At 43.7% G+C, this 15,421-nt stretch overlaps 1 protein-coding gene across 1 annotated transcript; it reads left to right on the top strand.

The window, feature by feature from the left end:
• The first annotated feature begins 364 nt into the window (after nt 1-364).
• Nucleotides 365-12,054, top strand: boka (BCL2 family apoptosis regulator BOK a). Its single transcript, XM_021604830.2, has 5 exons — nt 365-651; nt 1,076-1,471; nt 3,241-3,369; nt 5,744-5,907; nt 10,536-12,054. The coding sequence occupies exons 2-5, from the start codon at nt 1,249-1,251 to the stop codon at nt 10,659-10,661; spliced, it is 642 nt and encodes a 213-aa protein (XP_021460505.2). The 5' UTR covers nt 365-651; nt 1,076-1,248; the 3' UTR covers nt 10,662-12,054.
• Nucleotides 12,055-15,421: the final 3,367 nt, after the last annotated feature.

Below are 15,421 nucleotides of genomic sequence, written 5' to 3' on the forward strand. Positions count from 1 at the left end.
TGGAGGTAGATTTTTTTTTTTAGATATAGAAGTAGATAGGCTAGATTTATCGGGGCATCATTCTAGAGAAGATGTTGTTGGATGATAATTATCATGATTATGTATTAATACAATAGGCTTGATTATCATGATTATGTATTAATACAATAGCTTTGTGGAGTTTTGGACTACATAATATTGCAATATCTTGTTTGTTACAAGATAGAAAACACATTCCTTTGTCTGCCACACCCCTACCCGACTTGCCTAGTTAAATAAAGGTTAAATTAAAAAAAATACCCATCAAGGAGATTTCCTTAGAAATCTGCTACTATGGGATGGGCGGGGCATATGTAGATAATGTATCATTGTCCCTGCCTTTATATCCAAACGGTCCATAGAAGGAAACTTTGCTCGAGTGTGGGGGCGCGCTTCTCAGCTACCAACCCTGGCTGTGCCAAACGGTATAAATCAATGGTCAAGAAAGCGTTTGGAGTATCGGTAAGGAACTGACGCCATGAAGACTTCACAGCAGTGTTTTTTTTTTTAAAACAGAGAATGAACTGTTTTAATATATACCTAATGGCCAAGTGGTAGATGTGGATATCCTGTAGCCTATAATCACGACGGCGCAGACCGTGCGCCTGTAGACTACAGGACTGGACGCGAAAGGTATTTGGACATTTGCTTATCTGTTTACAGTAGCATATTCTATTTACGTTATATTTGAATGGATATTGTAACGAAATACATTTTAACTGATAAACTCCTGCAATAACCTGCTCACTTTACAATGGTAAACTATCACAATCAAATGCAGTTGAACATTTTTTACAGAGGTTTCTGTGTAGTTACAATGGGTAGTTTAAATCAAATGTTATTGGTCACATACACATGGTTAGCAGATGTTATTGCGAGTGTAGAGAAATTCTTGTAAATCTCGCCATTAACTCAAGGAAGCTGAGTTTTGTCAAACTGCGAAAGGATGGCATTATGGGAGCCTATGGGCACCTATATTTTGTTGACGATGACCGAATAAACTAATTCAATTCTGCGCTACTGAAAATCAATGAAATAATGCCCCTTTTCCAAACAGGCAGATTCTCTTCGAAACGCCCTCAGTCCGAGGGAGGAGAGTAAGAGAAGTAGCATTCTGGTGACAAAGAGGACCATACACGGCGACAGAGGTTGAAGATTGAGGTGGATCAGAGCCAGAGCCAGCGCCAGGCGGGTTGTTTGTGATTAACTGCTGCTTGGGGACTCTGGGGTATGGAGATGTTGCGTCGCTCCTCCGTATTCGCGGCTGAAGTGATGGAAGTATTCGACCGCTCTCCCACAGACAAGGAGCTGGTGTCACAGGCGAAGGCTCTATGCAGGGACTACATCCATTCCAGGCTGAACCGAACCGGGATAGGGTGGTCCAAACCCGAGCATCAGCTGTCAGCATCTGGTGGGATGCTTGGAGAGGTATCCTCTGTCCTCATGTGGTTAGGTAAGAGGACGTCAGTGCGCAGTTTGTGTACATTGGTGGGTTCGGGTCTGTGTGAATGACAGGCTGTGTACCTATTGGAGATAAATTCAGCAGCATATCCTATAAAAAACATTTTTAGAAAGCAAATGGTAATCGATTTTCTACAATGTCCAAATAGTATGTTATTTGTTTATTTTATAGATTCTGCTATTAGCCAAGCCTACTTGGTCACATTAGCTTGATGTTGGAATTTTGCTCTCTGTTGAGACTCCTCTCTAGACATTCAACTGGTGTCATGCGTTTGTTGAGGTTACCTAGGTTACTCAGTGTTGGATTGTACAAAACCTTCCCTCTGTTTCCTATTACACCCCCCCTCCTCTGTATTATTTTGAGAAAGAGAAGCTTACTGTCTCCTGAAAAATAGACACTGATGAATCACTGTCTGAAGCCTGCACAGTGCATCACGTGAACATCCTGTTACTTAGCAACGGAGAATACCTCTAAATAAATACCTTCTAACCATGAACAAGATATTAGCCATGTTTGTGTACCAAATGGCACACTATTCCCTGTTTTTAGTGCACTACTTTTGACCAGAGCCCTGGTCTGTTTAGTAGTGCATTGAATAATGGTGCCTGAGAGTCCAAGGCTCCTGACATTCAGCTAATAGCAGAAATGATACCAGTGAATCACAGAGAATCACAGAGAGTAAAGGGAGTTAACTTATTCAAAGATGTGATGCCTGAGATAGTACCTGCAGCACTAGTGAACAGGGAAGTCACTAGCCTGGTCCCAGATCTGTGCTGTTTTGTCCACTTTAAAAATGTTTTTTTTGTGTATTTTACCTTTGTTTAACCAGGTAGGCAACTAGAGAACAAGTTCTCATTTACAACTGCGACCTGGCCAAGATAAAGCAAAGCAGTTCGACACATACAACAACACAGAGTTACACATGGAGTAAAGCAAACATACAGTACAAAAACAAGTCTATAATCAATGTGACCAAATGAGGTGAGATAAGGGAGGTAAAGGCAATAAAAAAGGCCCTACAGTGGCGAAGTAAATACAACATAGCAATTAAAAACACTGGAACGGTAGATTTTGCAGTAGGTGAATAGACTTTATCAAGGGTTAGGGGTTCTAGGAAATATATTTCACAGTGGTTTTAGATTCTACATTGATTCTCTTTTTTTTTTGTTGTCACATAAACTGAAATTAGGGGAACTATTTAGAATTGTAGCAACCAGGAAATGGCGGCACGATATCTGCATAGTGCAGGTAGCTAGCTACAAACACACACACACACACACACACACACAAACTCGACCGGTGACCGCATCTCTCAAACCATACATGTTTGGATACCGGGTGCGCACAATCTCTGTACAGGGCAGACTGGGGTGCAACCGGACACACACAATCTCTGTACAGGGCAGACTGGGGTGCAACCGGACACACGCAATCTCTGTACAGGGCAGATCAACAGGCGCAACCAGCGGATGGGGATGGGGGTACGAACTCGATAACGACTTGCGGGCAGTGGGTTCCGAACAAAGATGACAAAAATATGAATACAAGGGGCATGTGCTCTGCACACATTGAACCTTATCTGTATACAGGCACAAATATCTCTGACCAAGCTGGGAAACCAAACCCCCTCACTGGCTCACTACCTGTCCTGTTGTTCACTAGAGGATGAGTTGGACTTCCTGATTGGCTCACGACCTGTTCTGTTCCCTAGGTGATGAGTTGGAGTTCCTGATTGGCTCACGACCTGTTCTGTTCCCTAGGTGATGAGTTGGAGTACCTGCGGCCCAACATCTACCGTAACGTAGCTCGTCAGCTGAACATCACCGTTGCGTCTGAGAGCGTGGTGTCTGATGCCTTCCTGGCTGTGGCTGCAGAGATCTTCTCCACCGGTAGGTCAATGCCTATTCACTACTACACCAGTGGGACAAGATCTCTCTGATAACCAGCCTGGGGTAAAACAAACCTCATACATGATCTCGCCGACCCTAACCAAACTGTGCTGACGCAGCATGGTTCCGGCTACTATCTATGATGGATTCAGAACCAGGCCAGCTCAGCTTGGCTCGGTTGTGGTCTTTAGTAGTATGAAAAGCCCTGGAATGTATGGACAACTGGTTATAATGTGCCTGGGTTGTAACATGATGGCAGTGTTGGTACAGATTTCTTTCTAGTATTGTGGCAAATATTAGCAAGAATATTAATGGGGGGGGGGGGGGGAGTAACCAATCACAGAGGTTGCTGGGGGAACTATTAGCAGTGTGTTGTATAGAAAAAGAGGAACTAGTGGATTCATTATCAATGAAACACAATGAAGATGTGTAACGTTAGGGAGAACAAGTTGACTTTGAAGAAGGATGTCGGAGGTAACTGAGACCAGGGAACCTAGACTAGAAAGTAGTGCACTATATAGGGAATAGGGTGCCTTTTTGGGACACAGACCAGCTCTCAGTATGGTGTTACACCGCTCTTTACAGGTCTCTTTTTTTTAAAAGTGATTTACTGGCAGGGGCCAAGCATAGTTCTGTGAGAAAGGTAAAAATATACATTTTCTGACATTTTTGTACACATTCAGTCTTGGCTGTCTCTTAGCGCTTCAGGGGACTGTACAGCATAGCACTCTGGGCACCGTGCGCCTGTAGAGTAGAGACTGTAACTCTGGGTTTGGCAGATGCCAGGAAAACACTACCATAGTGTTAACTGTAAAGTTTGGTGGAAGAGGAATAATGGTCTGGGGCTGTTTTTTTCATGGTTTGGGCTCCTTAGTTCCAGTGAAGGGAAATCTTAATGCTACAGCATACAATGACATTCTAGAAGATTCTGTGCTTCCAACTTTCACAAAGCAAGGTCCATACAGACATGGTTTGTCAAGATCGGTTTGGAAGAACATGACTGGCTTGCACAGAGCCCTTACCTCATCCCCACCAAACACCTTTGGGATGAATTGGAATGCAGACTGCGCGCCAGGCCTAATCTCCCAACAGCAGTGCCCGACCTCACTAATGCGCTTCTGGCTGAATGGAAGCATGTCCCCACAGCAATGTTCCAACATCTAGTGGAAAGCCTTCCCAGAAGACTGGAGGCTGTTATAGCAGCAACGGGGGGGGACCAACTCCATATTAATGCTCATTATTTGGAATGAGATCTTCGACGAGCAGATATCCACATACTTTTGGCCATGTAGTAGTGTATCTTAGATTAAATCTGACTTTTTAGGAAGTGTACACTGGCTACGGCGTCTCAAAATGGACAAACAGTACTACTTTTCTCGTTTTTCAAATGAAGGTATTTTTATTAATTAAGGTAGTATGCGAGCACATTTGTTTTTAACTCGGCTAGGTTTCAGCTGAACTGAAGCGTGCTGACGCCTTAAGTTGCATTGAATAAAAGCATCTGTTAAATGGCTTTTTAAAATTATTTTTTTTTTGGGGGGGGGAATGGTCCATAGTTAGTCTGTCACAAGAGACTAACCAAAGTCTAGTTGTGGTGATTAACATGATCCCATTCTGTCAGGGAATGATCGTTGAATCCATGACCTTGGACTTAAAACCTTACATTACACACACACACACAGTCCATTATGTTGTCAGTTGATTCTTTTACATTTTCACTCCCTAGAAATATCTGGATTCCAAAGTAGTGGTAAATCCCTCCTATGATCCTTAGACGTGAAAGGAGCTGATTTCTACAAAGGAATGAGTCTGTGCATCAATGTCAATGTAGGGCTATTCACTGTCCTCCATAGTCTGAACACATTACCATAAATGGTAGCGTACTAGTTAAAATCCTGACTGAAAAACAAGGGCTTCAAGTTTGCTAAACGTCTGCTGTCTGAGCTAATAAAGAATAATATACCAGTTTTAGACTGCCTTTTATGATGTATTGTTTGGCGGATGGGCATGTCGGCTGAATGCCTGGAGGCTACATCTAGTTATGTCTTTCTCTCTCGGTCTCCCTTCACTAAAGGAGTTCCTGGCAGAGATGCAGTCAGCTCCTCAAACCCACTCGGCTCACTCAGTCACCCTCCCTCCCTTCAGGCAGCACGATCATGTAAAAACCCAAACAATGATCTCATGTAATTGCTATCCAGTCAGAAGTAACGATTTTACATCTTTTTTTTTTGTAATAAGCTGAAATTAAATGGCTAAATAAATAAATGTACATTGGACACTGCTAAGATTATTGGAATGTGTGTGAAAGGGGTATCCCGGGTGTTTGATTCTGGACGTTTTCGTGTCTGAGTCTCTTGTCTGCATCTCTCCTCAGGTATAACGTGGGGGAAGGTGGTGTCCCTGTATGCGGTAGCTGGTGCCCTGGCAGTGGACTGCGTGAGGCATGGTCACCCAGCAATGGTCCACACCATTGTAGACTGCATGGGGGAGTTTGTCCGCAAGAGCCTGGTCTCCTGGTTGAAGAGGAGAGGAGGATGGGTAAGAGAAACAGAAATACATTAGAATCTATAGAACGTTCGAGGTTCCATTTTTATTGACTATTTCTATGCTTACCGCACCATAGTTTTACCGATAGACAAACAATTACTAGAAAGGGAGAAAACACTTCAGACAACTGCAATGTGACAATACGTATATGGGTAGGTATTCAGGCCTTTTGTTCTCAGACTTGGCGCTCTGGTACCACTTGCCATGCGGTAGCAGGAGGGTGGCTGGAGTCTTTTTGACAATGTTTAGGGCCTTCCTCTGACACCGCTTGGTCTAAAGGCCCTGATTGGCAGGGAGTTTGGCCCCAGTGATGTACTGAGCCGTACGCACTACCCTCTGTAGCGTCTTGTGGTCGGATGCCGAGCAGTTGCCATACCAAGCGGTGATGCAGCCAGTCAAGATGCTCTCAATAGTGCAGCTGTAGAACTTTTTGAGGATCTGAGGACCCATGCCAAATCTTTTCAGTCTCCTGAGCGGGAAGAGGCGTCGTAAGTGAAGACACTTGCCAGAATGGTCAGCACGTGCTCTGAGTACGTGTCACATCGACTATGGAGAGTGTGATCACACAGTGCTCCGGAACAGCTGGTGCTCTCACACATGGTTCATTGTTGCTTGCCTTGAAACGAGCATAGAAGGCATTTAGCTCGTCTGATAGACTTGCGTCATTGGACAGCTCACGGCTGGGTTTTCATTTGTAATCCGTGATAGTTTGCAAGCCCTTCCCCATCCTACAAGTGTCAGAGTCTCTACTACACCAGCTATCTTAGTCCTGTATTGACCCCTCGCCTGTTTCCCAGTGGACCCTAATAGCGTTTGAATTAATGCATAGATGTTACATTTAGAAACATATTTTAGGCTATCTGATTGAGAACATGCGTTGCACAAACAACTTGCTGATTATATACCACCACTGGTAGCAACCTGTATTAGAGCTAACATTTGCTTTGCCCTAGCTAGTGGATTTTATCTTAAGGGCATTTAGCTAGCTAGCAATTAGCATTAGTGATTTAGTTTTAGGCACATGCCAGCTTCCTTAGATTAACTAACTCTCATTTAGCATAAAGCAAGATAGACAAACTAATATTATAAAAGAGAGAACACGTGGATTCATACTTAGAAGCAACTTGGGAAAGCAGCATTGTTTAGAAGTATCTGAGAGGAACAGGCACAGCGTCTAGGAACTGTGTGCTGCTAGCCAGCCTGTTGAGTGATTTTGAGGAGTGTAGAAAAGTGTTCGGACGAAACATTGTTATGCGTTTTAGTTTTTTTTGTCTTGCCGCACGGTGCTCCCAGAATAAAACACCAAAATGATTGGTCGTACTTTAGAGCCCTGCCTGCGGTTCAAGTGATTGACTGAGTCTGTGCACCTCGAAGGTTTATTTAGGAAAGGCTGTGTGTTGATGACGGACATGGGCTATTTTAATCACAGAAAGTGTGCATACAGTAAGCCCATGTCTGTGCAGACATCATCTCAGATAACCCAGCACTAACAGCTTGTGTTATTTAGTCAGATGATCGATCGATCATCTTTGGTACCATTTCTGTTGACGTCGTCGTCGTCTGTCCACGTGAGGTTAGTGCAGACTCCGTGTCGCACGACTGTGATGCCTGTATGCGTTTCCCTATGGTGTACATATTTGAATTCAGACTGCCTGCAGGTCATAGGTCATGGTCTTCCATACCCACCTAATCAGGGGTGTCCTGAACATGTCACTCCAGGTGTCTACTGAGAGACTAGCTCAATAAAACTGAGAGAAACAAGAGCCTGAACACAATACAACCATGACTGCAAAACGCAACTCCCTGTCCTGTACATGGTAGAAGGGCAGGGTGTTTTCCACATTGACTTTGACTAACTCAAGGCTTTTGTCCTCAAAGCATGAGGTGTCTGTAACGGCTATTTCTAAAAGCCAATTGTCTCGCTGTTGAGTTGAATTCAGCTACTACTTTAAGAAACTCCCAAAAAATGTCTCGTATAGATTTAGATAGTCTTGCTCTAGAGATCATCTGATGAAAATCCTTCGAGAGCAAAGCGTGGTGCTCAACTGGTATTCAAAGCTGAGAGGAGGCCTGGCAAAGAGCCTCGGCCTAAATCTGTGAACTCTGCTCTGTTGGCAAAGTCAACCAAGAATCCCTCTGAAGCAGGCCTGTGTTCCCAAATCGACCCCCGATTCCCCTATATAGTGCACTACTTTCGACCAGGACCCATAGGGTGCTATTTGGACTCAACCTTGGAATGGCCCGTTTGGAAGTTGACCACGCCAGATAATTAAAGATCATAAACTGTTGAATTGGACTGGAGTTTGATGCTGATATACACCAAAACATTGAAGGAAATGGCTGTACTATTAGCTAGTAGAACTGTGTGGATGTAGCCTCCCAGTGGCCACCGACATCCTTTTAGCATCTAGTTTTGATTGACATTTTGGTTGAGATTTCATCTAACGTGAAATCAACAAATCATTTCACCATTGGATTTAGGTAAAAAGTTAGGTGAAAAACAAAATAGGAAAGTACCTTACGTCAATTACTTTTTTGCAAATCCAATCAGTCGTCTGCATGGATTCAAGGTCCATCAGATCAATTTGTTGTTGTTGAAATGACTTGGAAACAACGTGGATTCAACGTCATCAGATCAATTTGTTGTTGAAATGACTTGGAAACAACGTGGATTCAACGTCATCAGATCAATTTGTTGTTGTTGAAATGACTTGGAAACAACATGGATTCAACGTCATCAGATCAATTTGTTGTTGTTGAAATGACTTGGAAACAACATGGCTTCAACGTCATCAGATCAATTTGTTGTTGTTGAAATGACTTGGAAACAACATGGATGCAACCTGTCTTGATGACTCATTCTTCCCCCTTATTGTGCTGTTTTTACTGCTGTTCTAAACCTTTGACCATTTTGTTTTCAAGTGGTATGTTGAAATATGTGTCGTTTAAGATTACAGTGTTGAGTTTGGCTGAGACGTTGCTTAGTTGTTAACTCGCTGCATTTCATCTCTTTCTTTTTTTTATGTGATCGTGTATACGTTTTCTTAATTTAGTTTTTATGAACGTTTTTAACCTGACTTTTTTTTTTTAGATGAGACCAACATCTCTCAAACACGTTTGGTAATCTAGTCCTGTTAACGCATGTTATTTATCAGACATTCCTTGGTTACTGACTAACTCATAAAGGGTCCCACCCTGTTTAAAGGAAATTGATGTGTGTGTGTGTAGGGAATCCCTCACTGCCTTTTGAAACTTTGCCTTGTGACATCAGTGCCCAGCCTCTGCTCAAAGGTCTGTGTCCTAATTTTCCACCCTTCTCTCACACTAGTCCCCTCGTGGATTTAACAGTATTTATTGCTGTAGGAGTGCCAACCATTGTTAAATCCATGATGGGACAGTTGGAGAACGGATGCAAGAATTGAGACTTAGCCCTTGGCAGGGTAGCCGAGTGGTTAGAGCGTTGGACTAGTAACCGGAAGGTTGCAAGATCAAACCCCCGAGCTGACAAGGTACAAATCTGTCGTTCTGCCCCTGAACAAGGCAGTTAACCCACTGTTCCTAGGCCGTCATTGAAAATAAGAGTTTGTTCTTAACTGACTTGCCTAGTTAAACAGAGGTAAAATAAAAATGTGGACACCCCTTTAAATGAGTGAATATGGCTATGTCAGCCTCACCCGTTGCTGATAGGTGTATAAAATCGAGCACACAGCCATGCAATCTCCATATCATTGGCAGTAGAATGGCCTTACTGAAGAGCTCAGTGACTTTCAATGTGGCACTGTCATGGGATGCCACCTTTCCAACAAGCCAATCTGTCAAATTTCTGCCCTGCTAGAGCTGACCCCCGTCAACTGTAAGTACTGCTATTGTAAAGTGGAAAAGTCTCGCTTTAGGCACCAGCTGTCAGAGCAGCTCACAGATCATTGCACCTGTACATAGCCCATCTGTAAACAGCCCATCCAATCTACCTCATCCCCATACTGTATGTATTTATTTATCTTGCTCCTTTGCACCCCAGTATCTCAACTTGCACATTCATCCTCTGCACATTCCAGTGTTTTAATTGCTATATTGTATTTACTTCACCACCATGGCCTATTTATTGCCTTTACCTCCCTTATCCTACCTCATTTGCACTCACTGTATATAGATTTACTGTTTCATCATGACAAATCCCCCGTGCACAAAGCAAGGTCCATACAGAAATGGTTTGTCACGATCGGTGTGGAAGAACTTGACTGGCCTGCACAGAGCCCTGACCTAAACCCCATCGAACACCTTTGGGATGAATTGGCACGCCGACTGTGAGACAGGCCTAATCTCCCAACATCAGTGCCCGACCTCACTAATTCTCTTTTGGATGAATGGAACCAAGTCTCCGCAGCAATGTTCCAACATCTAGTGGAAAGCCTTCACAGAAAAGTGGAGGCTGTTATAGCAGCAAAGGGGGGGACCAACTCCATATTAATGCCCCTGATTTTGGAATGAGATGTTAGATGAGCAGGTGTCCACATACTTTTGATTATGTAGTGTATATTTCAATAATGCTGGCTAGTATCTGAGTTACTTTATTCTCTTCCCTCTCTCTGAGTTGCTGTCATCTCTCTCTTCCCTCACAGGCTGATATCACAAAGTGCGTGGTGAACACAGACCCCAGCTTCCGCTCCCATTGGTTGATGTCTGCTGCCTGCGCCTGTGGACATTACCTGAAGGCCATGGTGTTTTACCTGCTCCGGGACAAGTGACAACGGAGGAGGAAGGTCACAGACACACGACGAGCATTCTGCCCTATACGAACACAGCCACCCCCTATCCATCAGTGGAGTACAGGACAGGACAAGCAAGCCCGGTCCCAGATCATTTTTTGCTCTTGACAACTCCAGTGATGTCATTGTCAAGCCAAACCATGTTTGTCATGACAATGAGTGACAAGGAGTTGCACAAACAGACTGGTACTCGGGGCCGGCCAGCCAGCCTCCCTCCCCTTCCTCTCGCCCTCTGTCCCTCTGTCTGCGCGGCAGCCATCACTGCTTTAGCGTCTAGATATGTTGTTGTTGTTTACACCTGCAGAAGTTTGCTCCAACACTGCCACAGGCGAGCACCTTGGGACTTCACAAACGCACTGGCCTGGAGCATCAATGTGAATTAGCCTTGTCCGCTTCGAACACACTATAGGGTATTTATTATTTACCTTGACGGCAATATTTTGTGACGTGCTGTACAGATCCTCCAGCTGGATTGTGAGGTAGTAGTCTAGTCATATAGATCTATAGAATGGAATGCCACCCATCAACCATTGACTTGAATGCGAATGTCCTTTCTACTCATTCTATTTCTGTATTTGTTTTTCTTCAGTTACATCCGAGAGTCACTTTCCTTGCTTTAATTAGTTTTTATTTTAATAAAATGTATTTAACTAGGCAAGTCAGCTTAAGGACATTTTCTTATTTACAATGACGGCCTACCCCGGACAACGCTGGGCCAATTGTGCGCCGCCCTATAGGACTTCCAATCACGGCCGGTTGTGATACAGCCCGGATTCGAACCAGGGTGTCTGTAGTGACGCCTCTTGCACTGAGATGCTGTGCCACCCAGGAGCTTTATGCTTGCATTACTCAATGGCAAATATTCTATTCAAATCAATGGAATATTTCTATACATTTTGAGTTTCTGTTCTACACCTGTTCGAGCAAAGGGGATATGGGCCCAGACAGTGTGCCTGTAAATAAACCAGTATTTTCATCCAGGGGGTCATACTCTCCCTGGTGGCTGAAAACAAGAATGACCAGAACCCCTATTTTGATGACGATTTGAAAAGGAACATTTTGTGAAATTATTCGGAATTCCTCAGTTTGGATGGAAATATCGTTTAGATTCTAAGGTTTTGTCTGCATGATCCACGTAGTTGATGAGTGTGTGAATTTACACAATCTGGGTGAATAAGTGTGTCTTTTTGTAAAATATTGTGTAATTATGGATCACTCTTATCACCTGAAACTTGAATCCCATTCAGACATTTTTGTCTGTTTTCTACAAATGTATTTGTATTCTGTGAATAACTACACAGTAGCTTACACATACACTGTATTTGGCATGCAGCACTGAGTGTCTTCAGAAATAAAATGTTTTACATTTCAACATTTTTGTTTTCTTATTTATTAACAGCATTATACATTGAAAAGGTATACCAATTTAGCCTACTAACAAGTGAATGGTCAGACCAAATATTCCAAGTCTGCCAAATGCGGTCTTGAATAGCCAACTTTATTTATCATGATTTACTGCCACCTACTGTCCAATACAAGTATAACACAACGTTTGTCTATTTCAATAGTAGAGAACCTTTTATTCTGATCACTGTAGGATACGCTAAACATTTGCATGGTTGAAAGTTAAGGTAATGAAGAGGCTTTTTAATCTTCCCACTAGACCTAAATGGCTGTGTTCAAATATAATATGCCATTTAGCAGACACTTATCCAACGCGACGTATTCACGCATGAATACATTTTATGTAAATTCGCAATCTGGCCATCAAACCATCACGGTCACCTAATAATCCCCAGTTTACAATTGGCTCATTCATCCCCCTACTCTCTCCTGTAACTGTTCCCCAGGTCGTTGCTGCAAATGAGAACGTGTTCTCAGTCAATTTACCTGGTAAAATAACGGATAAATAAATAAAATAAAATAAAAATGTTTGGGTGGCTCCAGCTGGAACCGAACCAACACGCCTCGATGTTGCAAGCGCCACGGTCTACTGACTGAGTCACTTGTGTCGTAAACAACCATGTGTAGACGAACAGTGAAATGTTTTCTTACGGGGCCTTTCCAACAATGCAGAGAGAGAATGTTTTTGAAAAATAAAATAATTTGATTAGTTTTAATTGTCACGTGTACAAGGTTGCAGATGTATTTACAGGGTACAGTGAAATTCTTGAGCTCCAACAATGCAGGACAAAGTAAAATAAAATGTAATGATAATAAGCAAAATAAATAAGCACATAATAGGATGAATAAATACACAATGAGTAACGAGAACATGGCAATATACAGGGAGTAGCAGTACCCAGTCGATGTGCAGGGGTACGAGGTAATAACATGGCTATATACAGGGAGTAGCAGTACCCAGTGGATGTGCAGGGGTACGAGGTAATAACATGGCTATATAAGGGGAGTAGCAGTACCCAGTCGATGTGCAGGGGTATGAGGTAATAACATGGCTATATACAGGGAGTAGCAATACCCAGTGGATGTGCAGGGGTACGAGGTAATAACATGGCTATATACGGGGAGTAGCAGTACCCAGTGGATGTGCAGGGGTACGAGGTAATAACATGGCTATATACGGGGAGTAGCAGTACCCAGTCGATGTGCAGGGGTACGAGGTAATAACATGGCTATGTACAGGGAGTAGCAGTACTGAGTCAATGTGCAGGGGTACGAGGTAATAACATGGCTATATAAGGGGAGTAGCAGTACCCAGTCGATGTGCAAGGGTACGAGGTAATAACATGGCTATATACACAGACTCCGTACTGGTATCCCGTGTGCAGGGGTACGAGGTAATAACATGGCTATATACACGGGGTACCAGTACGGAGTTGATGTGCAGGGGTACGAGGTAATTGAGGTAGATGCACTACATGATAATTGTATGTGGACACCTGCTTGTCGAACATCTCATTCTAAATCAGGGGCATTAATATGGAGTTGGTCCCCCCCTTTGCTGCTATAACAGCCTCCACTCTTCTGGGAAGGCTTTCCACTAGATGTTGAAACATTGCTGCAGGGGACTTGCTTCCATTCAACCACGAGCCTTCGTGAGGTTGGGCGATTAGGCCTGGCTCGCAGTCGGTGTTCCAATTCATCCCAAAGATGTTCAATGGGGTTGAGGTCAGGACTCTGTGCAGGCCAGTCAAGTTCTTCAACACCGATCTCGACAAACCATTTCTGTATGGACCTGGCTTTGTGTGCTGAGGATTTGTCACTGGAACTAAGGGGCCTAGCCCGAACCATGGAAAGCAGCCCCCGACCATTATTCCTGATTGGTATTTGGCCATGATAACTACTAGTTTAGAAAGCTGGCTAGACTAATTTACCAATCAAATTTTTTTGCTGACATGGCTAATAGAGTGACTGTCAGTGACTGACATAACATGAGAAAAATTGCTGATGCACAACCAAATTTCGAACTTGCACCCTGTGTATTCACCCTGTGTATTCACCCTGTGTATTCACCTTGTGTATTCACCCTGTGTATTCACCTTGTGTATTCACCCTGTGTATTCACCTTGTGTATTCACCCTGTGTATTCACCCTGTGTATTCACCCTGTGTATTCACCGTGTGTATTCACCCTGTGTATTCACCTTGTGTATTCACCTATTCTAACTCTCAACAGTAAGATGAGACGCCAACCAAATCGCGCTTAGAGCCCCCCAAAAGGCTAGAGTCAAATCAAATTCAAATCAAATGTATTTATATAACCCTTCTTACATCAGCTGATATCTCAAAGTGCTGTACAGAAACCCAGCCTAAAACCCCAAACAGCAAGTAATGCAGGTGTAGAAGCACGGTGGCTAGGAAAAACTCCCTAGAAAGGCCAAAATCTAGGAAGAAACCTAGAGAGGAACCAGGCTCTGAGGGATGGCCAGTCCTCTTCTGGCTGTGCCGGGCGGAGATTATAACAGAACATGGCCAAGATGTTCAAATGTTCATAGATGACCAGCAGGGTCAAATAATAATAATCACAGTGGTTGTCGAGGGTGCAACAGGTCAGCACCTCAGAAGTAAATGTCAGTTGGCTTTTCATAGCCGATCATTGAGAGTATCTCTACCGCTCCTGCTGTCTCTAGAGAGTTGAAAACAGCAGGTCTGGGACAGGTAGCACGTCCGGTGACCAGGTCAGGGTTCCATATGCGCATGCAGAACAGTTGAAACTGGAGCAGCAGTACGGCCAGGTGGACTGGGGACAGCAAGGAGTCATCATGCCAGGTAGTCCTGAGGCATGGTCCTAGGGCTCGGGTCCTCCAAAAGAGAGAAAGAAAGAAAGAGAAAATTAGAGAGCAATTAAATTCACACAGGACACCGGATAAGACAGGAGAAATACTCCAGATATAACAGACTGACCCTAGCCCCCCAACGCATAAATACTGGAGGCTGAGATAGGAGACATTGTGGCCCCATCCGATGATACTGCCGGACAGGGACAACAGGCAGGATATAACCCCACCAACTTTGCCAGAGCCGGCCCTGAATGTAAGAATTGGCTGAATGGGGGGGGTTCGCCCACGGAGCCATACAAGCTGGAACCACCACTGCTGTGGATTGTGTTACTGTCGACCAATCACAAGGCATATGCTGTAGCTTGAGAATGCACAGCAAATCTGTCAGTGAACCACATGCAGCCAGAACAAGCCTATTGCAATATTTCAAATACTCCTGCTTAAAAGTGAAACAATTATTCTGACTTTAGGCTATCCAAATATTTCATCAACTTCCACA

Source organism: Oncorhynchus mykiss, chromosome 5, assembly GCF_013265735.2.
Source record: "Oncorhynchus mykiss isolate Arlee chromosome 5, USDA_OmykA_1.1, whole genome shotgun sequence".
Classification (NCBI taxonomy): Eukaryota; Metazoa; Chordata; class Actinopteri; order Salmoniformes; family Salmonidae; genus Oncorhynchus; species Oncorhynchus mykiss.

What these genes read in the sequence shown, in the direction of transcription:
- boka (XM_021604830.2), top strand. Translation starts at nt 1,249, where the DNA reads ATGGAGATGTTGCGTCGCTCCTCCGTATTCGCGGCTGAAGTGATGGAA. An exon ending in CTCTGTCCTCATGTGGTTAG is followed by an intron (nt 1,472 to 3,240) that starts GTAAGAGGACGT and finishes TCTGTTCCCTAG; the next exon opens with GTGATGAGTTGGAGTACCTG. An exon ending in TGCAGAGATCTTCTCCACCG is followed by an intron (nt 3,370 to 5,743) that starts GTAGGTCAATGC and finishes ATCTCTCCTCAG; the next exon opens with GTATAACGTGGGGGAAGGTG.